The following is a 27,049-nucleotide window of genomic DNA, read 5'->3' as shown; positions in this document are numbered from 1 at the left end:
GGTGGTGGCGGCCAAAGCTCGCTGGGATGGTGACCTTGGTTCCAGTCACTTGGATGGTGGTGTTTGTGCCGGGGACAGTGAGGGTGGTCGTGGTCGTGGGGGGTGGTGGGTTGGTCGGCCTTGCCGAGGAGGTTCTTCTGAGTGGAAGACATCTTGTCTGGCTGTGATGGTATGATGTCGAGAGAGATATTCGCGACGTCGGTAGTGGTACGCTGTGAGGTGGCGGCCTGGTGGTGATGCTTTGATGATGGCAAGAAGATGGGTTGCTGATATAGAGGTAGGTAGCAAGAGCCGATTTCGTTTCGAGGTTCGAAGGAAAATGTGTTGAGAGAGACGAATGTGACTTCGATGATGTGGAAAAAAACAGGGAAGAAGAAAAGTCAGATTCCAGCAGGGGATGGGATGCTTATATACCTCTAGAATTCAACCTTTGCCGCAATAACCTTCATGCAACGTGTTCGCCTTCACCATCGAACAAGTGTCCTGTGAATGCCTCTCATCTGCAGTTCAAACCTGCGAGTTGTCTGGAAGCGTTTTAAGGAATGCGATTGTTGGAGGGTTGGATGGCTAGGACGTCGGGGGAAAAGTTGATAGTAGGTAGGTACCTATTCATAAGCCTTGCGGACATGTCGATGGAAGGGAGAAGCAAATTGACACCATTCCGGTAGGGTCATGTCTTGACGCCAGTGATGCAATCCCAGATAAACCAGGAATGCAAGAGCGGCATGAGGACTGGACTGGGGCGGGTGTGTCTGATGTTCAAGGCGTATACTTCTATCCTCATTTTTGATAATTCGCAATGATGGGCGGCAAAGTGCGACAATATAAACCATATACATGTACCATCTACGGCGTAATAGTCTTCCATGTTGACACAAGATGCAGGTTGGAACCATACGAGGTTCGAGGGGGGTGATGAGCACACCGAGAGCGTATCTCACATGGGCGTTGTTTGTAAGAAGATGGTAGGTGATTGGAATTTCTGTACTGTTGCATAGAACTGTTCCTTCAAAATGGTGCTATCATACGTTGCCGTGAGACTTCTACCTCCCGCTTGCTATGTCTAGGCGTCTTCGCACCCAATTGCAACGGAAGTTTAGATCAAGTGGCACTTGCGTGGCACACATCGCTTCCCCCCTTCTCCCTCCTTGCATGCCTGATCCATCCCCTGAATTCGATGATTGCCCGCTCTCTTTATGTCAGGAGCGTTCCAATCCCATGTCTTACACCCTTCCATTCCATTTAATCCCACGAGCTACTTCCATCGATTCTCATAAAACCCCGGGGCACTATCACTCGGACTTCTCGACGCCAGCCTAATGTACCTCTTGGAGCACATCTCCCCCAACCGCTGCGACAGCGGATCCCAGTACTTCTTCAACCGTCTCTTCTTGTTGACGAGCAAAAGGAACAGCTTTTCTTCCTTTACTTGTCTGTGCACTTTGGGCGCATCTTGGTACAACCCAAATTTTGTGCGTTCGAATTCGATTTTCTCGTAATGGTGGTAGTGGTCAAAGTCCTGCAGGGTGCGGAGGCGTATGGCAGGGGGTATGACAGGATCGTCGGAGCTGGAGTTGCTGCTGTCGGTGTCGTAGCTGCTGTCGGTATTGTTATGGTGATAGGTATGAAAGCTATTGTTGATGCTGGTGTTGCAGCTGGTGTTGGGGCTGGTACGGTTATCGTGCGGTACCTCCTCTACCAAATGGCTTGAGGAGTGAACAGATTCGGATCGAGTATCATGGGCTGCCATGTGTCTATTCATGTCGACGTCCGCGTTTCTGTCGCTTGATGGTAGCGGTGCGGTCAAGGCCGAGGGAGAACGGTCTAGGGGAATATGGTGGAGCTCTGCACAAAGCCGGGCATACTCGTCGGAAATACGGGCGAGTTCTTGAGACTGAGCACGAGTCATCCTCTTTGAGCTATCCTGTAGACGCTCAATCTCTTTCTCCATTTGCTTCAATCTTGCGTGGAGGTATGTTTTTCTGTCTGACTCGGTAACACTCTCACGAGCTTCGTTGCAAAGACTCGGAGGAGTGTCAACAAAGGGATCGTCAAACGAATTCAGTGCCGCAGCTTTTTGTGCCCATTGCCTCAGATTTCTGTCGACCTGCCGTTCGTACCGGCCCCCACAAGTCGCATTCGAAGCTTCGACATCTACGTTGTCAAAGATCCCGGCCAAGAAGATGGGCGAATAATTGTTTCCTTTTCTAGCTTTCTCCGGTCGCTCACACGAAGATCTGGCTTCGCACTTCCTCTTGGCGTTTGGGAATACTGGAGAGATGTCTGGTTTGGTTGCCGGTATTTGGACTCGGCATGGGTGTTGGAAGTCCCGAGAATTGATTGGTTTTTGTTGTTTTGAATAATCGCGAGGAGGAGGTGTTACTGGATACCTAGAGTTCCAGTTGGTAAGCCAGGAGCCAAAACGCTCACTTGGGCCAGCTGTTGGACATACCTGTCCATCTTGGGTCGCTAAAGGCTTCGGTGAGCTGGATTTGCGTGATGTACGTGAAGTCTGTGTCTCTACCGAACGTAGTGTGAGCTTGTGAAGAGCTGGCTCTGAAAGCGGCGTGGCGATAGGGTGACGGTGTCCCATTAAATGATGGGGAGAGTATGGAAAATACGAATTCAATCGAAGAACCCCAAATCTTGACCTACCTACACTACCTGTACTTTGACTCCGGAGGGACCTTTGGGCTGAGGGGTTCATGCAGATGCATCATGCAGCAATATACCAAATGCAAGGTGGTTTTCGGTGTGGCCGCCGGACTGGAAAATTCATAGAGGTGCCTGCAAGTATGTATATGCATGTATAATTATATTCCCTGCACTAGAAACGCGGTGATAGGACTTTGTAGTTGTCTGGACCTTGGGGAAGATGACATGGCAATGCAACGCCCGGCCAACAAACTGACGATAAAGCACTTGCCGGACACCGACTCCAGCAGGAATAGAGACCGATAAGGGTTTGAGGAAACAGAGGTGACTGCATGGACATCGACACAATTGACTTGCGTACAGTCGGCAGGCAGCCCGATGTTTTCCTCTCTGTGTTGAACCGATCCTGGTGTCGGATCACGAATCGGCCTGTCGCATGAAGCCTTTTGTCAATCTGGGAGAGGATGACCAGCTCAGACATGAGTCCTAGCGCAAGACAATCACAAGCTCGGAATACCATGTGTAGCCTCGACTCCAGAAGTTCCAAGAATGAGGAGTATTGTTTCATGCCCTGGCTGAAAGATATAGCTGTCCGTGTGTGTCGAAATCATGTAGATGTGGCCTTGCAACTCGACCACCACTGCTGCCATGGTGAACGGCGACGTCTTTCTATCGGTTTCGGATCCGAAATACATCCGAAATCTTGTCGGACGATGGAATGCCTCGGCCTCAAGAGTTATCGCACCGGCCAAAGGGCATCGGCTTCCGAGGCGCATCTTCGGGCGACTATCTGCTTGGTTTAAGGTGTCAGGGCTCTTTATGTCGGAAATGGGATTCGTGCTGGTTGAGGTTCAGCGCAGTTGACTTGGGTAGAGAAATGCCTGAACAGAGGAGGGGAGATTGAGGTTCCTTCGCGCCTCCCGCCGAGATGCGGAGAACTGTTCACATCAAGATTACCTATTTGTAACTCTAGGGAAGGAACTTTTGTGATGCTCACTTTTTATACTCCGATGATGACCGCATGCACCTTCCCACCCAACCTGACTCATCATGATTGTCAAGATTGGGAACTGATGGCGGGTAGAAGAACAGAGAGATAAGGCCGATATTTGCTAGCAACACACTGACACATCTGGAAACATTGTCACTTGTCTACAGGTCCAACCCAGTCCAACAGCCTGACAGTTTGTTTTATATGGCAATCCCAAGTAGTAAGAGGGACAGTGGGATGGATGTACTGGAGAGGTGAGCTGCCAAGACACTCGCTGCTGGCCCAACCTTGACCACTCCGATACGGATAGTAAGTACTCCATCACCATTCTATGAATGAGTAATGTGAGAATTCTGTCGTTTGCATATTGCTAGAAATTCAAGTGCTCAAGCTATCATCGCTTGATGATGGCGGCTGGTGCCGAGGTACATGTCCCCTTGTCATCAATTTACCAGTTCGCCATGTTGGCTTCCATTGTGGTGGTCAGTGCACCGCTCAAGCTCACTGCCTGCCGGAACAGAGAACTCATTTGCCCTGGACTCTCGAACCTTGAGCCTCCAAGGAAGAAAGCAACTGGAAAGCCACGGCGTCCCCGGTTCAGCGTCCGTGTGTGTGTTTGACATTGGGAAAAAAAAAAAAGCATCGGATCTCAACCATGGCTGTGTTTCATCGTCATCCTGTTTGTTTCAGCGTTTCAACACTGATATTCTTCGCCGCTGCATTCGCTTGGAGCACTTGTTCCTCGGGAATGTTTGCCCCTTTTCCGCGAGGAGTGCGGTTTTTGCACAATTGTACTGTGTAGTGCAAGCAAGGAAAAGGGGGCAACCGAGAGGGCCATCACCAATCACATTGTATCGTCGACTGGAAATGTTATTTTTGGGAGTGAGACAATTCCTGCGTTGGAAGATAAGCGACCAGCTGGCCGACAGTTGTCCATGGGCTATCAATGCGAAATGCTGGGACGAACAGACCCTGGGGCTGCAGCTGGCAGAGGCATTGCATGTTCCTGACAGCCCAGCAAGACAATCCACCCGACTCGGAGACTCAGGGTCCAGCACTAACAATTTTCCCAGCGGGCAAGTGCAGGGGCAGCGCCACGCCAGCGCTGTGAAAGTCAGTCCCCTGGAACCAAATGATGGAGAGGCCAGGCCCGGCTTTTGGGGTCTGGGGACGGGATAAGTACCTCTACCTCAAGACAGGATGGAGCGAGGGAAACTCGGTCGGATTCCGTGTTTCTCCAGATTTCTGGCACAACTTTCGCTGCTTCTCGCAATTGACGGAAACTCTGACTGTCCTGTTTTTGGGTTTGTTTGTTGTGTCTTTCTGTTATCCTGATGCCATTGCAATTGTATACCTACACTACGTTTCGTCGTTTTGAAAACGGCTGCCTTTGATATCAACGACACCTCGACGATATCGCGGGGAGTGTGTATCGGGCCCATCTCCAGCGCCCAGCCTTGCCCCCCCGTTCCCTTCTCCAGTCGAGTGAGGAGGCCCCAGTCCCTCTCAACGAACGGGCAGCCCCAGCCTTGGCGGCCCTGGCCCAGAACCTCTTGTGGTCGTTGTGGACGCGTCCCCATCGTCCCAGCCAGTGGAGCAATCTCTCCAATCGACAAACCACCGAAACACCCACTCGCCTGAACGACAAGGGGAAACTATTCTCTCCCCTGCCACTCGCTTCACTTCTCGCCTTTGATTGCTTTTTGCATCTGCTGCTGCATGTCGCGATACAGGTAGAGCAGAGTTTGGAGGAGAACTCTCTTCGTGATAGATTTCTTGTTTCTTCTGGATTATTATTTTCGGCTTTCACAGGGTGCTGACGGAAGCCCCTTTTGTATCACGACTACCCCCCCCAATCGCGAATCCCACGTCGACGATATCGACACCCCCGGCCGACACATCACGACATACCAACGTGGCGACCGACCGACGACGACATTTATACCAAAACACCACCCACCCATAACTTCTAATACACACACACAACCCGACTGCGAGAGCGATAGCACTACCTCGCCGTCGTCGTTCCCTCTCGGCTCCGGCAGCGCCATACACCGCCTTCACCATGGACCTCCTCCGTCAGCTCGGGGGGCTCCTCCCTGGCGGCAGACCGCCCCAGCTTCCCCTCGGCCAGGGCGAAAAGGACAAGCCACGGAGGACACTGGCCCAGCGCCTTCAGTACCTTAGGAGACCCCTCAGGTTACGAGGCAACTCCAGCATATCCGTGCCTCTGGGCGTGGTCATTCTCTTCCCCTGCATAGTCGTCATCCTCATCCTCGTCCTGTTCGTCAGGCACCCAAGCTCCCCTGGCCGCATCTTGATGCCCGCCGGTGCCCCTCCCGGCATCAGGTACGTCTTTGCTCTGCTATAGCTCCCTCACCGCCTTTGGTCTCCAAACACCAATCGCTAACACCTTCCTTCCCTTTCCCCTCCCACAGGAAAATCAGCGAAAAGTACGACAAGGTCTTCGTCACGGGCTGCCTTGAGCCCGACACCAGCAAGCCCCGCGCCAATGGCGCCTTCGTCGTCCTCGCGAGAAACAAGGAGCTGGACGGTGTTATCCAGTCCATCAAGTCCATCGAGCGCCACTTCAACCGCTGGTACCACTACCCCTACGTCTTCCTGAACGATGGCGACTTCGACGACACCTTCAAGGACACTGTCAAGAACTACACTTCTGCTCCCGTCGAGTTCGGCAAGGTTGGCCCGGACATGTGGGGTTTCCCTGACTGGGTTGACCCCAAGGTTGCCAAGGAGGGTATCGCCAAGCAGGGTGATGCCGCTGTCATGTACGGTGGCATGGAAAGTTACCACTCCATGTGCAGATTCTACTCTGGGTATGTCCTGCGATTCAGGTTTCAAGCAAGCTACATCTGCTAACACAGCACAGCTTCTTCTACAAGCACGAGCTCCTCCAGAAGTACGAGTGGTACTGGCGCTTGGAGCCCGAGATCAAGTACTTCTGCGACATCACCTAGTACGTCCTTTCACTCCCCGCTTTCCATCTGAGCGCATTCCACTAACATAGTACCGCTCCCCAGTGACCCCTTCCTCAAGATGATCGAGAACAACAAGACCTACGGCTTCACCATTGCGGTCAAGGAACTCCGCGAGACCGTCCCCAACATTTTCCGCTACGCCTCCGCCTACAAGCGTCTCAACAACATTACCTCGCAGGGTCTGTGGGAGATGTTTGTCGAGCCCCAGCCCGAGAAGAAGCCCGAAGTCCCCGAGCCCGGCCTTCCTGAGGAGATCCTGCGCTCCGACCCCGGCGCCAACAAGCTCCCCGATATCGACCCCGAGGCGATGGAGGGCGAGAAGTACAACATGTGCCATTTCTGGTCCAACTTTGAGATTGCCCGCTTGGATTTCTTCCGGTCCAAGGCGTACGAGGATTTCTTCCAGATGATGGATCACAGCGGTGGCTTTTGGATGGAGCGTGTATGTTTTTTCTTTCTTCCCCTGTCCTCTCTTTCGTACCCAATTTTCCCCCAGTTCAGCCGCTAACAATCACCACAGTGGGGTGATGCCCCGATTCACTCCCTCGCTGCCGGCGCCCTCTTGGGTCCTCGCGACATCCACTACTTCCGCGATTTCGGTTACCGCCACACCACCATTCAGCACTGCCCCGCCAACGCGCCCGCCCGCCAGCTGCCCCGCGAGCCCTACCTCGAGAAGACCACGCTGGACGAAAAGAAGCGCATCGAGGAGGACAAGTACTGGGATGAATACGACACCCCCAAGGAGAACGGCGTTGGGTGCCGCTGCAGGTGCGACACGGACATTGTCGACGTCGAGGGCAAGGAAGGTTCCTGCTTGGCCGAGTGGGTGGATGTTGCGGGTGGTTGGGCCAGTCCTTAGATGGGGTAGTAGTCCTTGATTTCAAGGGGTTACGACACCTAGGAGCTTCTGAAGCGGTGCTAAGCCAGAAAATAATGGCAGCGTTTGAACAGCGATTGAACATCGCGCATCCTCAGCGCAGTCTATGAACTCTGTCCGAGGGTGGCAGATGGTTGCGGGAGAATGTGTACATGATGACGAAAAGAAAAATGGCACACATACGTGCAGAGAATGGTGGATTGGATGGAAACGAGTTTCTTTACATGTTTTTCACTTGTATACAGGATCATGAATTGGGGCGGACTGTGGAGGAACAGCAAGCAGGCAGGCGATTGTCGATACCAAATTCTTGCTTGTCTATATATGGTAGACTTTGTTTCAGTGTAGGAGTGGAGGAGAATGGTTAATCCATTTATTCATTTTTCTTGTGTAGTATGTTACCTTTCTTTTGCGCGTAAAATGAAAAGAATTGATCAGTTATTGTCATGTTAGACCATATATTTCCCCCTTAGTTCCTGGCCAACGATTATTCGTGCCATCTCCCTTATATTGTTTCGAGGACTAACATACTTCAGTTCTTTTTTGGGTAGTCTGTCAAACGTAACTCGAGGGATGGGATAAATGTCGGAAATATTGAGGAGAATGATTTCTGCCAAGCAATACCTAATGAAGGGAAGGACCTAGTGAAGAAAAGGAGGGAAAGCTCAAGATGGATGGAGGAAGGATAGTTATGGAAACATTGACAGTGTGCCGGGATTGCATGGGATTGGGTACTGGTCTGGTGCATAGGTAGGTAGGGTGGGTGGATCAATAAGGTACTTAGATCCAAACAACAGAAATGAGTACACGGACAGACGGGGCTAAACACCAACACTTGGCTCTATATATACCTACCTAGGTAGGTACCTACCTCATCTATGACAAGCTTGTTTTCTTTTTTCATAACAAGACCTTTACTTTGTAGTGGGCGATCAATTAATCAACTAACTAGGTAGTCAAACTAACCTAATCCGATATCGCCGCTCGTTGTAGCTATATCTGTCGAAGAGATTGATATTATAAAGGAAACATTGTAATAATAATAAATAGTACATGGCTCGATTGGAGAGTCTCATTCGAATGTTTTCTATCTACCTACTGAGGCTTGCGTAAAGACTAGGTACCTACCTACCTACCTAGTAGGTAGGTAAAGGTCCAAGGTATAACAAAACGCCGGCTGGGATGATGCCAGCGTACCAGGAAGACGGAGTGTATATACTTACCTACTCAGGGTAATTAATGTCAAAGTGTCTCACACAACGATTGACGTCCAGGACGACTGACGGGAGCCACCACCTGACCCCTGGCCCGGACAAGACAATGGATGGGTTTCGACAAATGAATAAAGCTCGATTATACTAGTTGCCTGTCTTGGTTCTTTGTATAGGTAGGTAGCACAGGTTGAGTACCTAGGTAGGTAGGTGGGTACCTATTCTAGAGGTACAGTAAGTACTCAAGTCTACCTACCTAGGTACCCAGGGTGCTGCTGGCTTGCGGTGCGTGAGCTGGACCAACAACAGAATCTTGGGTACTAGAGTATGAACCGGTAACTCCTGATGGTCGTTTACCCTTGATGGGAGACACATGTGATAGCCAAGATAGTCATAGGTTGTCGTTGTTGACGTTCATGCCTGTTGATACACTACCTATGTACTGGACTTTTCTTGTCCTGAGGGTTCACATGATGGCGCGCATCGATGTCTTTTTGAAGCTCTGATTCGAAAGAAGAAGAAAATCTAGAAGGAAGACCAAGCCACGACTAACGAAAGATGGAGTAGGGAGGAAGGATGATGATGACGGTAGGATTAACTAGCAGTGTGCCCCTATGGTCTTGCAGCATGTCATTCATGTCGTATATCAATGTGTCCCAAACACTTGTTGAGGACTGTCTGAGATTCCGACTGGTCATTCAGCATCTCTCCGTCTCTACTCTTTACTCCGTCTGGATGGAAGTACCTGCTTGCTATAAGCGCGCAAGGAGGTTGATGTTTACGAGTTTGACCAGTCGGGAGCGCCGGATGTCTCTGGAACTTTGCTTGTTCTTCACTATTGGCGGACCATCTAATCGGACCAAAAATCTTAACCGCCTACTCGAGAGCCGCATGCGATGACACCGAATGAATGGTAAGGGCGGGACGCCATTCAGGTATATAGGATGCGTACACTATCTGGTTAGATCCAGATAGCCGTTCGTTGATATCAGTAACTTCAGCAGGCGCTGAAGGAAGAGATCAAAGTAATGATGTGTCTTGCATGGCCAAGCAACTATCGCGGGCGCAACGAACGAGTCAAATACATGTGAAAAGTCAGTGTACAAGTTGATGCGAAACAGAACAGATCCACCGTCGAAACTGCCGTCGCATGCTGTTGCCAAGTGTTTATACTTGGGACGCCTGTTTACTCGAAACGGGCGGCGGGCCTTTTCAAGTTTCTTTATGTGGCAGCTTCTCAATATTGATGGTGTGGGAGGCTGTTGAGGCCCGTTGTTTGGTTGGAGAGTGGAAGCGCTTAAGCGGCTGAACTAAGTTCTGTTTGTTTGTGATGAGGTGCATATGTTTGACCTCCAAAGCGACCATCATACGGCGGCAACCGGGGCTATTTTAGGAGTGTTGGGTCCATGAAGCGGGGAGAATCTATCGAGGCCGAGAAAAGCAATTATCGACGGTGTATTGCTCGATGTCTTTTGACAAGACAAATGATGCCATCGTACACTGACCTGGAGTCGTGGGGCATAGGGGATGGGGCTTGGACGTTGAAGTCTCGAGATAAGCGACAGTTTGAGATCGATCGTCGAATGTTTTTTTTTTTTTTTTTTTTTCACATGCAGATATTGATTTGGAAATGTTTCAGTAGCATCCGTTTCTCGCCTGGAGAGGGCGCAGGCAGTTTCGCGGCAGATGGGCTTGGTGTTGTTGTCCAAGGGGAAGAGCCAAGTCTCAAAGTGGACCGTGACGAGGGGCATCTTGCAGGGTTCTCCACATATTGAGTGGTGGGGCAGATGCCACATCAGGCATAGCGTGAGACGTGCCTGAGATGACCAAGCACTTTGGCGAGTTTTAAGGGCCTCCATCCCCGTCAACTCTGACCGGAAACCCATGGGAACCTTGGACGATGTGGCAAGAACGCTCGACGATTCAACGTCCAAACAGCAGGGACATTGGCTCATAACGGATTCGCATTAAGATGATGTTTCGACAATGGGGAACATGACCAGAATCCGGAGGCGGAGCAGATCCGGAAGACGACGATTCCGTGGTCATGGTCACTCTACCTTATCCCCTTCTTCGCCCGAGTCGTATCCATACACTACACGTGAAGGCTTCGACCTGTGGAGGAAGAAGAGAGAGACATGAGTGATTGATGAGGCATACCGAAACAATGTGACTGAAGGTAAACACGCGAAACATACAGACCTGGAGATGCTTGGCTTTTTTGCCAAAGCTTTCTCTCGCAAGAGCCTCAACACGAAACTTCCAGGGGAAGGAGCCAATCACCAAAGAATGACAGGCACTAGGATCGTTTGATGACACACAGGGCAGGGACGACAAGCCACCCACCCCAAAAAGACGACAATTGAGGGGGAATCCCGCTTGCCCGCGCGACAACACTCGGACGCTTCCTCCTCTGTAACTCTGTTTCCTCGGACACTTCCAGACCACCGCAGGGCTCCAATCCCGATGCGACTCAGGAAAACCGAAAACTTGGGTATCGAGGGAACCCAGCTGTCTCATCGTCTTCCCCAAACAGAGCGAGTGCGCATCTCCATTGTTTCTCCAACGTTCCATTCCGTGTTCATGCCGGGCCAAACCCTGGCTCAACGGTTTCACTCAACTCGCTCGTCACGTCAACCTTTTTTTTTTTTTTTTCTGATCAGAAACGCCATGACCCAGCGTCGCTTGCCATCACGGCCAAAAACATCCAACCGTTGATGATGAAAACATTGGGCCTCGAGGCCATTGGCCAAACCCGACAGACTGGTCAGAGGAGCAGGCCAACAAACAGATGGCAACCGACCATCTGGTCTGCTGAATTGGGTGTGCCGCACTCCGGCATTCTGGGCCCAAGCAATCACATCTTTGTGGCTCCCGAGTCATGAAACTGAATAATAATACCAATTCTCAACAGATTCATCACCGGTGATGTCGGGAGGTGAGGTCGGTCTACTACCAGCGGAGTGCCGTCCGAATTTGTGGGGCTCGCGGTGTCAGCAACGATCATGACGAGATGTCGTTTCCGACTAACTCCGCAACCGTTGCGCATGACATGGCCCAGACCCTCTGATCAACTACCCTGCATTGCGGCTACGCTCGACAGCAAGGGTTTGGACATGGTTCGTCGGTCAGATTAGGTTTTGCGCACGTCCGTCCCTGACCTTGATGGTCGGGCAAGGGGTTCATCTGAGATGGAGAATGCCCGTTGTCTGTCGACATGTACCATGAGACACACGATTACTGACTTCATCTTTCCTCTTTGGGATCTACAGATATTCAACATATGATTCCTTTTCTTTGCCAGAATCAAGTTCATTTCACGTTTCCACAACCGCCCGCCTCCTGATACACGACACTCCATTGTCGAGACACGGACGTGGTGGTGCTCTTCCCCCAGTCTTGTCTGGATCTACCAGTCTCCTCTAGCCTCGTCGAGGGTATCCCCCAGACATCTGTAACAAAGCTAAGAGTCTGTGGCTTGCCCCCACTGGTCTGCCCTACTGGATGTTCCTATGTCCGAGACTCATGCAACAAATAGTGGACATCATTATCATTTTTCCCCTTCCCCCTCCCCCTCCATGGGCGGCTGCCTAGACCGTTTCTTATTTTTTTTCTCTATACTTATTTTCCAAGGCCCCTTCCCGGACCACTTCCACTTGTTTATCACTCCGCTGTCGTGTGTGTGTCTCCCTTTCTTCTGCCTTCGCTTCTTTCCTCCAGAGTAAACAGAGTCACTCCTTATTATCGACCAACAATATCAGGCGTTTACTTTATCTGTCATTTATTGAAAAAGGGTGGCTGGCTTTCACTCCTTGGGCCGTATAAGCTGGTTCATTATACCGTCATTCACACACGACATTTCCACCTCAATTATCGTACAATTCCACTGTTGTTGCACCCTAGGACCGGTCTCGCTTGATCAGTGCCAGTTGGAAGAGGACAACCTTCGATTCTTTACCGACCACATTCATCAAAACACAACCGAGACGCGGCAGCAAGTCGACATGTCTCCCACCGTGGCTGTGATGACGGCACCCGTCTCCTTTGCCCCTACTACGGATACCATGGACCGCCGTGGCTATGGTATTACCAAGACCAAGAAGACAACCTCTACTGGTGGTGGACGGGCATGGAGCGAGGAGGAGGTATGTTGAAGTCTCTTGCGATCAAGTTTGATCAACATCTGACTGACATGTCACAGGAAGCATATCTCATCAAAACTCGGATGCAAAAAATGCCATACAAGCACATTGCTGCCCACCTGAAGAAGACGGAGCTTGCCTGCCGCCTGCACTTCCATCAGCTCAGCCATGGCAGCAACCGCCGGAAGCGCACATCTTCACTGTCTTCTCACGGTTCCAACCAGTCACCTCCCATGCGTGGCGCTGATGCATCACCGGCTCGCGAGCTTGATGCCGCGCCCAGCCGCTCGGTGTCGCCTTCAGGGTCAACGTATTCCTACAGCTCCACCAGCCCGAACGCTGTTCAGCTTCCTAGCATCATGTCCACGACTAGCTCAACCAACACATCGCCTCGTCTGCCAGCCATTCTACCCAAGCCAGCCGCCATGAGCCTGGGCTTGTCTGCCATGTCTCGTTCTACTAGCAGGTCTACATCCCCCGCATCATCACACGCCTACACGTCATCCCTACATCCTCACAGTACCACCTCTGGATACCGATCCACACCGACCAGTTCTCATGGATCGCTTCGTCTGGATTGTTCCGCCTTGCCACGGCTGCCTACTTCGGCAGCTACCCCAGTGGCCTTTTCTTCCAGCCAGCCGGTCGATATGAACCGACTCTCTGCAGTGTACAATGCACGCCGGGCGTCCTTCTGGGCCTCGGTAGCGGCTGATTATGGCAACGGAGTCAGCCCGACGGTGTTGGAGCAAGCATGGCGCAGAGGAAGCAACAGTGGTCAGACACCCGTCACTCCTGTTGGAAGTCCAGATGATCAGGTCTATACGCTCCCTCAAATCAAATCTGACAAGACTAGGATCAGCGCCATTCTAGGTATCGATGCTAACCCCAGGAGTCCGCGGGAGCGGGAGATGGTGAGGAGGTTGGAGGAGGAGAGGTGTTCTGTTGGCATGGTTGGCGCATGATGGTTCATGCAGATAATCTTTGTTGGGTTATCCAAGTTTTCTTTCTCGGTCGTGTACGAATGATGTTCCTTTGTGGGCTCAATTGGTTATGATCAGGATGTATTGTTGGGTCTTTGTTCTTTTCTCCACTGTCGTTTCTTTTGGATTCTTTGGGAGTTTTGGGTTATCGTACCTATGGGAACAGTAAAGGAACGGGTATGAAAGCATGACACTTGTACGAAAAGGAAACTTGCTGTGACTGCCTAACCAAGCTTTCACACACAGCTTTACGATGGAACATGTATCGGGCAGGTTATTGACGGAATATGGGCTGGCGCATATCGGTAAGGGAACGGCGGAAAAGTGAAAGGACATACATGGTGTGTAGTCTAGTAGCCAACTGAAGGCAAAAAGCGAATTCACCAACACTCGATCCATTCGTTTTTCCACCACTCCAAATCTTGATGGCTATGCTTAACCACGACAGTCACTCCTCGCGGGTAAGCCATCCGAAGACAGACACCCTCCGCTAAGCGACTCGAACTGCAGTTGGCCCGAGATACGCAACCTGCATCAAGCCATGTCCTGCGACGCAGTGCGATGCATGCACTGTGATGTAAGTAGAGAAGAGACGGACGGGCTAGATGTATTGCGTTATCAGGCGTCAGATAACCGTCGATAGCCGATCACTGCCGATGTCTGGGCCTCGGATGAAGACGGAGAGGTCGCGATCGAGTCCATCGATCGTAACTGGCATCGAGATATCTCTATGATTCCGAAACATATGGCGACTCATTGGCGTCACCATCTCGCCCGCCAACAAACCTCGCGATGCATGCCGTCTCGACCAGTTCGAAAAGAAGCAAAGAGAGATCCTTGCGACGTTGCAATGTTGCAAATCATGCAGTACCAGTTGTTGCCAAGTTGAGGTTTGGGTAACACAGTCCCTTTGCCGGATTGCGGGACAACGTTCTGTGCGACAATGCCTCGACTTCGGCACCTTTTGATGTCCCGGCCAAAGGCACGTCCTGCCGTCGAGAACATCACATGCAATTTTACGTCCTTGGATCGAACACAGAAAAGTACTCCGCCCAATGACAAGGAATTCTGCATCATCATTTTTCTGAACCCATCAGTCTTCAAAGGCTTCCCAGCGAGAAACACGACATGCGAATAGCGTCATGACCCGCCGACAATCACATGGGCCGATGTCGTCTTTGAAACTCCTGATAACAACCACCACCACTCCAGGCAGGTCAGGGTACAGCACCACAGACAATATGCAGCGCATCATTAGATCCCACCAGTTCCGCACAAACATGTCTCCGGGTCCTACTCGACTTGGACGAGTCAACGATATGGCGTCTCACACATGTCACCACACAAAGGACGGACGGACGGGGTGGTGTGGACGGGAGCAGCCAACAAGTAGTTCTCATGCATATCACTGCACACTGCACGCAGCGTAACCCAACGTTCGGACGCCGGACGGGTACACCCGCATGATAAGCGGCTTACACTACACCACAGTTGCATCGGCCACCAACTTTTCCCACGATTGCGGCATTGCTGATGCAGTTCCAGATCGCATGCCATGCTAGCATGCGCTGCCATGTGGCCCCAAATAACTGCTTCTTCGTCGGTTCAAGACCGCAAGTTTATCTCGACATTTGGACGACGAACTTGTCAAAGAACGAGGACGACGAACCGGATCGACATCAATATCCCCGGCTGGCCATCCCTTGCTTGCTTGCAATCAGCATGCTTATCCCACCCAGTCCGAGGCCGAGGCAACACCAAGTTTCGGTCCAATCCGGACGCCCTTGGTCAATGAATGAACCACGGCCAACGACGGCGGTATTTCGCTGGCTATACGCCGTTCCGTCTTGTCGATCGCTGTTCCCGCGCCTCGCCCAGAATGCTTCTATCGGTTTTCTTCTAACCATGTGAATGACAGCCCAGAATTCAAAGCTGCAACCAGTCTCCTCTTGGCAGGTCTGCCGTTCCAAGTAACCAAAGGTCCGGATGGTTGGTGTCTTCACTCAACTGTTGGTCCTATATGATGGTTCCCGAGTGGCCTAGCCGCCGTTGGTCGATAACGCATCTCCACACGGTTTGTTGGTCCCTTCATCCAAGGGTTTGTTCATTCAGTTCATGCTTTCATTTCCCTTTTTATGTTTCCGGAGCCAAGTACTTGAGGCTTGAACTCACGCCAAGGTCGGCCCGTTGGCCACTAGGAATATGTACAGTGGACCAGTGAATGGGTTCTCCTGGTAGCGATGGTTAACAATATCTGGATCTCTTGACCCCCAAAGTATCTTGCAGCAGCACTAGCACCTCCCTCTTTTTCGGGGGTCAGGAGTGGGCCGTTCGGGTGCCTCTATCGGACCGTGATCGGCGGCCGGCCTTCAACTCTGTGGTCTCCTCGAATCCTGCCCTGTCCCAGACTGCATGGCAAAGCGCATGGTCTGTCGAAGATGGAACCGCTAGCACGCCCGCCTAACGGTGGAGACTGGAGAGTCCTCCACAGGAGTCGTTTTGACCAATGATAATTCCGAGAATTGGCTTGACAGCCCAAGTTTCCTATCTCGCCTTATAGTGTACAGCCCAGTATGTACTGGTTTGTTTGTTTGTTAGCTCGAGACCTCGTATCAACTTTCCTGTGAGATTTCAAAGCTGACTGATACGTGATTTTACTTTAGATACGCCATTTCTGCCACGTTAAATCCTGCCAATGGCTTTTGTCATTTGTGCTTAACCCTCTCGATTTGTCCTCACGAGGTTTGGGGCTACTCGGGATAGATTTGGTCTAGTGTACCAAGCTAACAGACAAAGCAGCATCGGACTGTAGTCTAGAGCTTGGTCCCCAGCACCCGCGGTTTTACCGTTGCGTGGTACCTCCCAACCACATCAACCCAACTGAAAAGTACCCAGATGGAAATGGAGCACCCAGCATGCAAGTTGTTCAACCGGCGTGCTGTGTGGGAGTTCGGACCATCAAACAATGAGCAAATTGACTCCATGTCACTCCTTGCTAGTGCTCGGTGACATGTGCCGCAAAGTGGTATTTAGGTCTGTGTGCATGTGTTATGTGTCATAGCAGAACAGCGCGTTGTCCCGAATCCCTCGTCTCGTCCTGACTACTTACTTGTATAATCTCGACCCAATAATGCCTGCCTAGTTTTACTGTCCATACATAAATAAACCTTTCGAGCCCGGCCGGTTGGCGTCATGCGAAGTCCATTTACTTTCAGCCCCCCTCTTCGGTTTGCAAAAAAAGTTTCGATGAAACGCTGGACCAGCACTTCATCCTGATTTCCACCACGGCTGGAATTCGATTCCCGTTTGTTGCCTTTCACCATCCAATCCATTCATTCACTGGGAGTGCCATTCACACGAATCTTGGATACGTACCCGCCGCCGCCTGGCCAGCTGGATTTTCGGATCAGGGAAAGTTTTGATATAAAAGGACTTCCTCCATTGCCAAGTTTCCCCCGAAGCTATTTTCTCGAAACAAAGCAACCCCACCGAGCAGATCTACTAGACTAGTTCTTTGTCTGCCTCGACACTTTTTTTTTTTTTTTTTTTTCCCGACTTTGCAACAGCTTGTGCTTCCTTTTTTCAATAGCCGAGGCACAAGCTTAGGTACCCTTCGTTGACGACAACCCGTCCAAACTCATCTCACAACGCCCTCAGGTAGGTAGCCGCCGACTCCGGCCTCAAATATAAATCAACAATGGCTTCCAACCAAGATGATAAGGCTGTCGCCCCCGACGCTGCCGTTCCCGCCGGCCAGTCCACCACCACAACCACCAACGAGAACAGCGAGCGCAACTTACCCAAGGAGGGCGAATACATCCAATGGCGTACTCTCCCAGCTGGCAACCCCGACCAGTTGAACCGCTGGTCGCACTTTTTGACTCGTGAGCATGAGTTTCCTGGAGCTCAGGTAAGTGATGAAGCTATTACCATTGCCATCGTTCGGTCTTGATGCTACCTACATACCTACCTACCTACCTACCTACCCTCACGTCACGTCATGTCATGACATGACAAATGCCGCTGCTTTCACCCTTATTCTTTCATTGCCGAGCTTAATTAAGCGGATCCCACACACCACACACACACACACACATACCCAACACCTCGGTTTGAAACAAATTGGGGTTTCGTTCGGCAAAAGGATCCCGAGCCCCCGTCCGTCACTCGCTTCGTCATTCATATGCCTTATCAGGATGCGGAGATGGCTCATGAGGGGTAGCTTCTGGGCTGCTGTGGGGTACCATAGTAGCTTTTGCGTGGTACCTCTAGACAACGAAGTGGAAAGGGACATGGACCCCCCCCGCCCCTGACGACGATCATGAATTACATACAACGGGTTGTACCAAAGCAGCAGAAGCTCGGAATAACTCACTAACATTGACAATTACCCAACCATGTAGGCCATGCTCTACGGCGCCGGGGTCCCGAATAAGGACATGATGAAGAAGGCGCCGCATGTCGGCATTGCGACGGTGTGGTGGGAGGGCAACCCCTGCAAGTGAGTTCTACCTAGAGGTACCCAAAGGGATGAATGAGATATGTGGTGAGTGAGTGAGGGTTGAGGATTAACATGGTTATAGCACCCATTTGCTGGATCTTGGCCAAAAGGTCAAGAAGGCCGTTGAGCGTGAGAAGATGCTCGCGTGGCAGTTCAACACCATTGGTGTCTCGGATGGTATCACCATGGGCGGAGAGGGTGAGTTTTTGTCACCTCCATGTCTCCATGATGGGTGATATGAGATCAATGCTAAAATCACAACCAGGCATGCGCTACTCACTTCAGTCGCGCGAGATCATCGCCGACTCCATCGAGACCGTCACCTGCGCTCAGCATCACGACGCCAACATCTCCATTCCCGGCTGCGACAAGAACATGCCCGGCGTCATCATGGCCGCGGCCCGCCACAACCGCCCCTTCGTCATGATCTACGGCGGCACCATGCGCGGCGGCCACTCGGAGCTCCTCGACCGCCCCATCAACATCGTCACTTGCTACGAGGCTTCCGGCGCTTATACGTACGGCCGTCTCAAGCCCGCGTGCCCCAACAGCACCGCCACCCCTTCGGACGTCATGGACGACATCGAGCAACACGCCTGCCCCGGCGCCGGCGCCTGCGGCGGCATGTACACCGCCAACACCATGGCGACCGCCATCGAAGCCATGGGCCTCACCGCGCCGGGGTCCTCCTCTTTCCCTGCGTCTTCGCCCGAAAAGTTCCGCGAGTGCGAAAAAGCCGCCGAGTACATCAAGATCTGCATGGAGCAGGACATTCGCCCCCGCGACTTGTTGACCAAGGCCTCGTTCGAGAACGCGCTCGTGCTCACCATGATCCTCGGCGGTTCTACCAATGGCGTTCTGCACTACCTCGCCATGGCCAACTCGGCCGACGTCGACTTGACTCTGGACGACATCAACCGCGTCTCGGCCAAGACGCCCTTTTTGGCTGACATGGCTCCCTCGGGCCGCTACTACATGGAAGACCTGTACAAAGTCGGCGGGACCCCCGCGGTCCTCAAGATGCTCATCGCCGCAGGTTATATCGATGGCACCATCCCCACCATCACCGGCAAGTCCTTGGCGGAAAACGTATCCGACTGGCCTAGTCTCGACCCCGATCAAAAAATCATCCGCCCCTTGAACAACCCCATCAAGTCCCAAGGCCATATCCGTGTCTTGTACGGAAACTTTTCTCCCGGCGGCGCTGTCGCCAAGATCACAGGCAAGGAAGGCCTCTCCTTCACGGGAAAAGCCCGTTGCTTCAACAAGGAATTCGAGCTCGACGCCGCCTTGAAGAACTCGCAGATTACCGTCGAGCAAGGAAACCAGGTCCTCATTGTGCGGTACGAAGGACCGAAAGGCGGGCCAGGTATGCCTGAGCAACTGAAGGCTTCAGCGGCGATCATGGGCGCGGGCCTGACTAATGTCGCCCTGGTGACAGATGGTCGGTACTCTGGTGCTTCGCATGGGTTTATTGTGGGCCATGTGGTGCCCGAGGCGGCGACGGGGGGGCCGATTGCGCTGGTGAAAGACGGGGATTTGATTACCATTGATGCGGTTAGGAACCGGATTGATGTCGTTAGGACCGTGGAGGGCGCCGAGGGCGAGGAAGAGATTGCCAAAGTGTTGGAGGAGCGCAAGAAGGGGTGGAAGGCGCCGGTGATGAAGCCGACGAGGGGGGCGTTGGCCAAGTATGCAAGGTTGGTGGGGGATGCGTCGCATGGGGCTGTTACTGATTTGGGTGGGGATGCGTACTAGAGGGCATACTTAATTTGGATGGCGGACGGCGGCGGCTTTCTACTACGACGTGGGCGGATAGAAAATGGTTTTTTTTTTTTTTTTTTTTTTTTTTTGAGAGAGAGAGAGAGAGAGAGAGAGACTCATATAGACGGTAGCATTTCGCTTTGCTTTGCCTTAGCTTTGGGCCTGTTTTTTCCTTCCTGCTTGCATTTGTTCGGCTCCATGCAGTGGCGTCCAGGAGAAGGTCTTTGTCTTTATACATAGTGGCAAGGAAAAAGACGAAGAAGAAGAAGAAGGGGAGGAAAGAAGGAAATGAAAAAAAGAGGACATTAGACAGATTACACATGGATGGAAATTCGCTTTTGTTTCTGTTGACTATGTCGGGTACTACCCATGGGTACTATCTATTTCCCGGGTGACATAGAGGTGTTCTCTGGGATGTAGTGATGTGTGAGTAGTGAAATCATAGTATATCAACATCCACGATGTTCCTCGAAAATACCAGTCGCCGTGACTGCCCGGCATACTACTAAAGATAAGTACCTAGGTAGGCAACAAGTGATGTTCAAATATGATAAAGAAAAGGGAAGGGGCATGTTCATGTTCATCCAGCCAGCCTTCTCTCGGTGTTTACAGTCAGCCAGGTTCGTTTACTTGATGCCTGCCACAGACTAACTAACCGTTGACTATTTGTAAGGTGTACAGCAAGCACACTTGAGGTCTTGTAATGCATTGTGCACAAAACTCGTGCATGTCTTGTGCGTGAACATCGGAATGCCAATGTCAAGACAGGTAGGTCAGTGAGATGTAGGTAGGCATGCAGTTGTTATTCTTGTCCAAACACGATGAGATGAGGTCGTTGAGGCTCAGGGATACTTGATGAACTGGCTAACATGTACATACCGTATGGACATGGATGGATGGATACACCAAAAGCCGTTACCGACCTTGGCATTCAAAGTTGAACCTTCAGTTGGATTGATGGGACAGGGGAGAAATTGCACAGTGCAGGTCTCTGCTACATGTACATTGCTATACTCTCCATGAGCCGTGTCGATGAGGGGACCTGAGGAACTTCAAAAGTCACAGATGGAACTGATGACCAGGGTTGGTGGGGACTTGGACGTGGGGAAGATCCAAAGTCGTGGGTAGGGTTAGATGAGCGTTTGACTTTCCACGGTCTTGGTACCGGTACTTTGTCATGAGCGGGTGTTGACACCGACTTTGGGACACCCTTCACTCATCCTATTGATTTCTCTGCTGTATCGGTCATGAACTCGGCTGTGAGGCTAGCTGGTTACTTAACGCCCACTGCCCTGACGTCCATTGCCGTCAGTGTCAGTTCTAGCCCCGCTTGTGAGCAGTTCCTTGAGTTCACGAGGACTCGGCTATGTACTCTGGTCTGAGGTAGCCGAGTTGTACGTCCTGTCTCAGTTTTGGCAGACAGATGCGTGTGTCTCTACCTAGTTCTCTGAAAATGTGGCGCTTGTAGAACAGAAGGCAAGTTGAAAGTGTTCGATGGTCTCTGATCTTCTGTCGTTGAAACAGTGTATGACAGACAGCTGCGATGCCGACATAAACTCCGGCTCGAAGCCGGCTCTTGGTCGGAAGTACAAAGGAGTTGGATTGGGGTTCCCGTAATTGATGAGTGATCATACAATAGCATGTGATGGGGCTTGGGTTGTATCAGTCGTGTTGAGGGCCCATACAAAAGTCGATAGTCGATATGGTGACACGCAAGAGCTGCATGTAGTGACAGTAGTGTCGTGAGAGTGCATCGTAACACCAAGCTTTTGGGCGACGGACGGTTATGATTTGTCTGATAAAGGGAATCCGAGATGGATCGAGATGGAATGATGGAGGTTGGGTTCATCCAAAGCTGACATGGCAATGTTTCTCTTGTTGGACTTTTTCCTGACGGGTCATCATGAAATTGACAGGACGATGAACGGAAGGAGGTTCAATTCGACTTGAGGAGTATGTATGTAGGAGCTTTTGGTGGCTGGTGGAGTACAAGGTGCAGGCTGCTTGTTTTAGCTCAGACTCAAACCCACAACAGCAGTGACTTGTATGCACCATTGCCAGAGGTAGAGAGGAAGTACCGGTCGGAAGAGGTACTGCCAAGTACATTACGCGGGTCAGATGTAGCGTTTGGGGTCATTGTCGCGCGACCTTCAGAAGCACATTACATGTCTTGAGTTGGGCTTGATGAAAGGAAACGAGGAATACCGTACAGACCTCATGGCGAAAAGCTTCAGTTCGTTGTCGACATTCTCTTCAACTTTGATGCGCTCTTCCCTCCGTCTTGATGGCCCTTCCTTCTCCTTCCTCGAAAACTCTCAGCTCAACGCTGCGACTTCCTTCACTTCCTCTTGGCTGCCATTGTCTGAATGCACAGATCTGCAGAATGGCCTGTGCGCGGTCTTGTGCAAAGGTACGTACCGAGGGAGGGGTGGATGAGGGGTCCAGTTCATCCCTGGCGTCCATGGAATCAAATTTGATCATCTCGAAACATCCATGATTTCTCAATCTTTTCATTCACCTGTTTTCGTGAGGCTGCCAAGACGAAAGTGCGAGGTAGCATTCAAGATATCGATATCGGTGACGCGAGAATGCGATGCGATGAATCGAGACATTTCGCCGGCTCAGCTGGGAATCGTGGCTTGGACAAGGAAACTGGGCCAATCATGGGGACGCCCAAGCCTTGCCTTCGTAATCCAAAAATCCGGAAATGTTGATTTTACGGCTTCGAGTCGATACACGTAACCATTTTCCATTCACTGAACATCTCCAAGGACTCATGGTTTGACTGGTTATTTTATCTTTTTTCCCGTCTGATCTGGCGCCATCCATTGACTATTGCATTTCGTTACCGACGACGGACACTTGTTTTGTTCGACCAGCGACCAACAAGGCTCAAAGGCTGCACAGTTCCGCGTGCGTACCCGTCTTTTATGACTTCATCACCTGGCAACCCCTCCATTTCTGCCATCCCATCCTAGCCAACGGTCCGGCAAGCAGGGAGCATCGGTCCGGCGTCTCCAAAAACAGATGAGATTCCAGTCCGATTGTGTGGGTCACGGGCTCAGAAAAAAATAGAGCTTTTTCTGTGACATCCCCGCTTCCATCGGTCCCCCAAAACGGAGCTGCTCCCTGCTTTGACAAGCCACAGAGGTACCTTTTTTTTTTTATTGAGGAATTGCAATCATCGCCAACCGAATCGAACAATCACCGCGATCCAGGAAATCCGGACATCTCGGTCGACAGACACTGAAAACAAGTCGAGGGACTTTCCGTGGTCCACAGTTCCCTTCGTTCCACTTCGCTCCGGTCTCCCGTCACATCCATCTGTTGCGCGCGCGTTTGCACTTTCCAAGTCACAGACAGCTTTCCGCATCGATCCAGTGCTGCCGCCATCCCCACACCCGAAATAACTGGCCTGCCGCTAGAGCCAAATTCCCAAGGCACCTACGCTACTTACCTGCCTCCAAAGCCCCAGCCACCCATCCCCGGCGCAACTCTCCCGTCTCTTCGTTTTTTTTTGACTCGACTCGAGGTCCCCTTCAGGTTCTCTTTCCCGTCGAGGTACTTCTGTCCATCACTCAGCAAGTCGAGGAAGCAGACCCAAGACCCTTCCCAGCACAGCACAGCAGCAGCAGCAGCAGCAGCAAGCAGATCGCACACTGGGAACTCGGAGAGTACTTTGCGACAACCTTCCATCGAGGTCGACAAGAGGTTCCCGCCCACGCGCGCATCACTCGGTCTATCGCCAATACCTCAACTCTACCTACCTCTACCTCAAGTTTTCTGCAATCCAGACAAGAGAACGTCAAAGTCACCTCTACACATACCTTACCTACCCTTTGCATCGCATCTCCCACGTCGCTCCGGTCGTTCGGGACTTGGGTGCAACTTTGAACCAAACCTGCGAGGATAGAAAAGTTATTTGACACGGTCAATTCTGCCAGTAAGTGCATCTCGCTTTTCTCATCCCTTCGAGCTACTGTGATCGATATCTCCCCCCATGCCCCTGTCATCCATCATCCATCCATCCATCCATCCATCCATCATTCGCCCTTTTTTTTTTTTTTTTTTTTTTTTTTTTTTTTTTTTTACTCACTTGCACACATCCCGATCCATCATTCAATTTCCCTTTTTTTGCGCGCGATAACGACGGGACCAGAAGCCGAACTACGGTATCATGTTCGTGCTTTTTGGGAATGTCGTGAGCACTTTGCATCGCACTTGCACTGCACACTGTCTCTGCTCGGCCTGTCTGCCTGCCCCATCTGGTTACTCTCGTTTTTTACTACCGAGTTTATCCAGGGTGGGTTTGGTGTTGTTACTAGCTGAGCATGACGCCCAGCCTGCCGCAACATCAAAATATGCAAATAAATGCCACAACCACCACTGTCGCTGCTCTACCCGGCCTCATCAATTGTCGACCAACCCCCAACCTGCCCGTTGTGAGAGAGATATGATTGCTGCTGCTGCTGCTGCTTCTGCTGGTCGGCTAGACTGAACAGACGGCAACCCAGCACATGCACATTTGTCTCCAACGGGAACAGAAGGGACATGGGTTTGGATTGCGTGGGATTCCCCATGCAAGTGGTCAGCACCGACGCCTCCAAATTCACCTACCCTTCATCCTCCGTCCTCCCCCTTCCTCTTCCCTCTCCTGCGTGCAGCCACTCAACCCGTTCGCGGGTTGGGCTGACCCAAGACCGTCACTTTTCCCCGGTGCCAGTGTGTCGTCGCCACACGGGCAGTGAGGAAGTATGACGCGGACTGGACCAGGCTCAATGCTGAGCTGTGATTTGCTGGAGCTCAACCATTCACTTTGAGCTCCGGATGGTCACCACAGCACGCAAGCAAAATGCTGGAAGAGGAATAAGAAAAAAAAAGAGGAAACAAAAAAAAACGACAGCGAGAAAGAAGAGGACATCAAGACAATAAAACAAGCAGCAGAAAAGAAGGGGGCGTATCCGCGACAGCAGGCGATGACAGAAATGAAGAGACATTGAAAAGAAAAAAAAAAAAAAAAAAAAAAAAAAAAAAAAAAAAAAAAAAAAAAAAAGAGGCAGGCCAATGCATCTCCCATCTCACAGGTATCATGATATCCGGCAGCCCAGAGCGGCAGAAGCAGACAGCCAAAAGCAGAAGCAGAGCAAAAGCAGAGCACAGCAAAAGCAATTCGTCCGTTGGCGACAGTCACAGAAGTTTGCTGCAGCCCCGAGCGTCACGAAAGAATGGACGTTAGCTTGGCCAAGCCTTTTCCCCATTTTATCTCCATCAGCTCATTCTTTCTCCGTTCCCCCATTCAATTTGCCCGCCGCCTGCAGAGAGCAAGGGACAAAAAAAAAAAGCCAGCGCTCAGTCATCCTTCACAAAGCCCAGTTTACAACCAGTCCCCAGCATCCACACAAAAGCAATTCCATCCATTCGATTGTTCCTTGATACAAACTATTTCTGAATCTGCACTGCTACAGTTCGGCCGTTACTGACTTTTTGAACTTTTTTCACCAAAAAAAAAAGACTCGGTCGGCAGCAGCAGCAAGAACACGACAATTAGCACAATGGAGCAGTGGACGATTCCGCCGCAGCCTATGCCCGCCATGGGGTCAACGGAGTACACTGTTTACCCCAACTCCACCAGCCACCCCAATGGCCTTCAGTAAGTACCTCTTTCCTTGTACCTTTCTCGTATCTGTCTGTCCTTGCCATTCCCTTTCCTGTCCCCAGAGCAGAGTGGCAGTAGTGGGGGAACATGTGCGATACATGCCTCACTCGGTTCGGTGCCTTGAGTTCAAGACACGAGCCGTCGTCGTTCCTGTTCTCTGTTCTCTGTTTGTCTGTTGTTGTCTGTCTACCTACCTCACTGTCTACCAACCTGCCTTTCCTTGTCTCATCATAGCATCTTCTCCATCTCTTCCCTCGACACAACATTCATGTGTGTATGTGTGTGTGTGTGTGTGTGTTTGGGACTAGGTTACTACTGCTGCTACTCGCCTAGCTACTAGCGACCAGTCGGCTCGGCTTGAGAGACCACTAGTGTGGTCTGCGTAGTCGAGTCGGCCCTGCACGAGAAAGCGATCCAGGTCCCCGTCACAACCACCCAGCATCCCGTCGTCGTGTGTCTTTCCCCTTCGCACGCCCGCGCGCATCAATCACTTTTACATGATACATGCTCCTTCCCCATCCAGCATCACTTTGATTTCTTCTCCATCATTCATGTACCCCATCTCCATGCCCATGTACTCGTCGCGTGCCGTCCTGGGCCTTGTTTGTCCTCCTCTTCGTCTGTAGTGTTTGCCGAGTCGACGGGACACTTGCAAGACTTGGGACAAAGAACGAGTACGAGTAACAACTCGCTTATCCGGGTACCAGCTACTCCTACAAACTGCTGTACTGTACGAGCGGCAGTGCAAGCAAGCAAGCAAGCATATCGACATTAGCAGCCGAGGGCACGAAAGACGTTGGGACTGGACTCCTTGTCGCGCTAGCATCAGTCCGTCAAAAAGTCGACGCAAGCACAGGCATCATCCGTTTGACAGACAGACGGGACCTCTCTGTCTCTCTCTCTCTCCTCCCCCCCCCCCCCCCCCCCTGCCGCCTACCTCTACAGTACATCTACCTACAACACGCGCCGCCGCTGGCCGAGACCCTGCCTGGACTTGGACTTGACCAGACACGGATGAAGAAAGTGGGTTGGATAGACACCTACCTCCCCTCTACTTCTGTCGCCTGGCTGGCCTCGTACCTCTGCATATTATTACCCACGCACAGAAACAATTGCCATCCTTTGACTCGGCCTGTTTCGTCATCCTTTCCCACCCGTCGGTCATCGGCGCGCGCCAAAAAGCTACCTCTCGGGCCTTGTTTCGATACCTTCCTTAGTTGATCCCCGCCATTGCCCTTGGAACACCCCTTCTTTTCTTCGTCCCATC

At 51.5% G+C, this 27,049-nt stretch overlaps 8 protein-coding genes across 8 annotated transcripts; 4 read left to right on the top strand and 4 right to left on the bottom strand.

The window, feature by feature from the left end:
- Positions 1-1,215: 1,215 nt before the first annotated feature.
- Positions 1,216-2,471, bottom strand: B0T23DRAFT_439600 (uncharacterized protein). Its single transcript, XM_062840696.1, has 2 exons — positions 2,453-2,471; positions 1,216-2,390 (listed from the first exon to the last, which is right to left on the bottom strand). Exons 1-2 carry the CDS (start codon positions 2,458-2,460, stop codon positions 1,256-1,258), a joined length of 1,143 nt encoding a protein of 380 aa, XP_062693659.1. The 5' UTR covers positions 2,461-2,471; the 3' UTR covers positions 1,216-1,255.
- Positions 2,472-5,469: 2,998 nt separating this feature from the next.
- Positions 5,470-7,592, top strand: B0T23DRAFT_103909 (nucleotide-diphospho-sugar transferase). The gene is made up of 5 exons (XM_062831743.1): positions 5,470-5,995; positions 6,085-6,483; positions 6,537-6,623; positions 6,688-7,087; positions 7,166-7,592. Exons 1-5 carry the CDS (start codon positions 5,712-5,714, stop codon positions 7,505-7,507), a joined length of 1,512 nt encoding a protein of 503 aa, XP_062693658.1. The 5' UTR covers positions 5,470-5,711; the 3' UTR covers positions 7,508-7,592.
- A 5,169-nt stretch (positions 7,593-12,761) lies between these two features.
- B0T23DRAFT_403246 (uncharacterized protein) lies at positions 12,762-13,843 on the top strand (the record flags this gene model as incomplete). Its single annotated transcript, XM_062838759.1, has 2 exons — positions 12,762-12,881; positions 12,938-13,843. The coding sequence occupies 2 exons, from the start codon at positions 12,762-12,764 to the stop codon at positions 13,841-13,843; spliced, it is 1,026 nt and encodes a 341-aa protein (XP_062693657.1).
- B0T23DRAFT_103845 (uncharacterized protein) lies at positions 13,837-14,373 on the bottom strand. The gene has a single exon (XM_062831742.1). The coding sequence runs from the start codon at positions 14,258-14,260 to the stop codon at positions 13,922-13,924; it is 339 nt and encodes a 112-aa protein (XP_062693656.1). The 5' UTR covers positions 14,261-14,373; the 3' UTR covers positions 13,837-13,921.
- A 3,667-nt stretch (positions 14,374-18,040) lies between these two features.
- On the top strand, positions 18,041-20,190 carry B0T23DRAFT_103767 (dihydroxy-acid dehydratase). Its single transcript, XM_062831741.1, has 3 exons — positions 18,041-18,362; positions 18,445-18,560; positions 18,628-20,190. Exons 1-3 carry the CDS (start codon positions 18,268-18,270, stop codon positions 20,118-20,120), a joined length of 1,704 nt encoding a protein of 567 aa, XP_062693655.1. The 5' UTR covers positions 18,041-18,267; the 3' UTR covers positions 20,121-20,190.
- Positions 20,191-22,124: 1,934 nt separating this feature from the next.
- B0T23DRAFT_354994 (uncharacterized protein) lies at positions 22,125-22,576 on the bottom strand (the record flags this gene model as incomplete). The annotated part of the gene is made up of 3 exons (XM_062836147.1): positions 22,125-22,219; positions 22,323-22,406; positions 22,545-22,576. The coding sequence occupies 3 exons, from the start codon at positions 22,574-22,576 to the stop codon at positions 22,147-22,149; spliced, it is 189 nt and encodes a 62-aa protein (XP_062693654.1). The 3' UTR covers positions 22,125-22,146.
- Positions 22,577-24,238: 1,662 nt separating this feature from the next.
- B0T23DRAFT_103741 (uncharacterized protein) lies at positions 24,239-24,791 on the top strand. The gene has a single exon (XM_062831740.1). The coding sequence runs from the start codon at positions 24,304-24,306 to the stop codon at positions 24,622-24,624; it is 321 nt and encodes a 106-aa protein (XP_062693653.1). The 5' UTR covers positions 24,239-24,303; the 3' UTR covers positions 24,625-24,791.
- A 1,371-nt stretch (positions 24,792-26,162) lies between these two features.
- On the bottom strand, positions 26,163-26,698 carry B0T23DRAFT_103712 (uncharacterized protein). Its single transcript, XM_062831739.1, has one exon. It carries the CDS (start codon positions 26,606-26,608, stop codon positions 26,276-26,278), a length of 333 nt encoding a protein of 110 aa, XP_062693652.1. The 5' UTR covers positions 26,609-26,698; the 3' UTR covers positions 26,163-26,275.
- Between the last annotated feature and the right edge of the window lie 351 nt (positions 26,699-27,049).

The sequence above is a fragment of the Neurospora hispaniola genome, assembly GCF_033458365.1.
Source record: "Neurospora hispaniola strain FGSC 10403 chromosome Unknown B0T23scaffold_3, whole genome shotgun sequence".
Taxonomy (NCBI): domain Eukaryota; kingdom Fungi; phylum Ascomycota; class Sordariomycetes; order Sordariales; family Sordariaceae; genus Neurospora; species Neurospora hispaniola.
The sequence above is the reverse complement of the archived record's forward strand: the minus strand, read 5'-3'. Positions and strand labels throughout refer to the sequence as shown.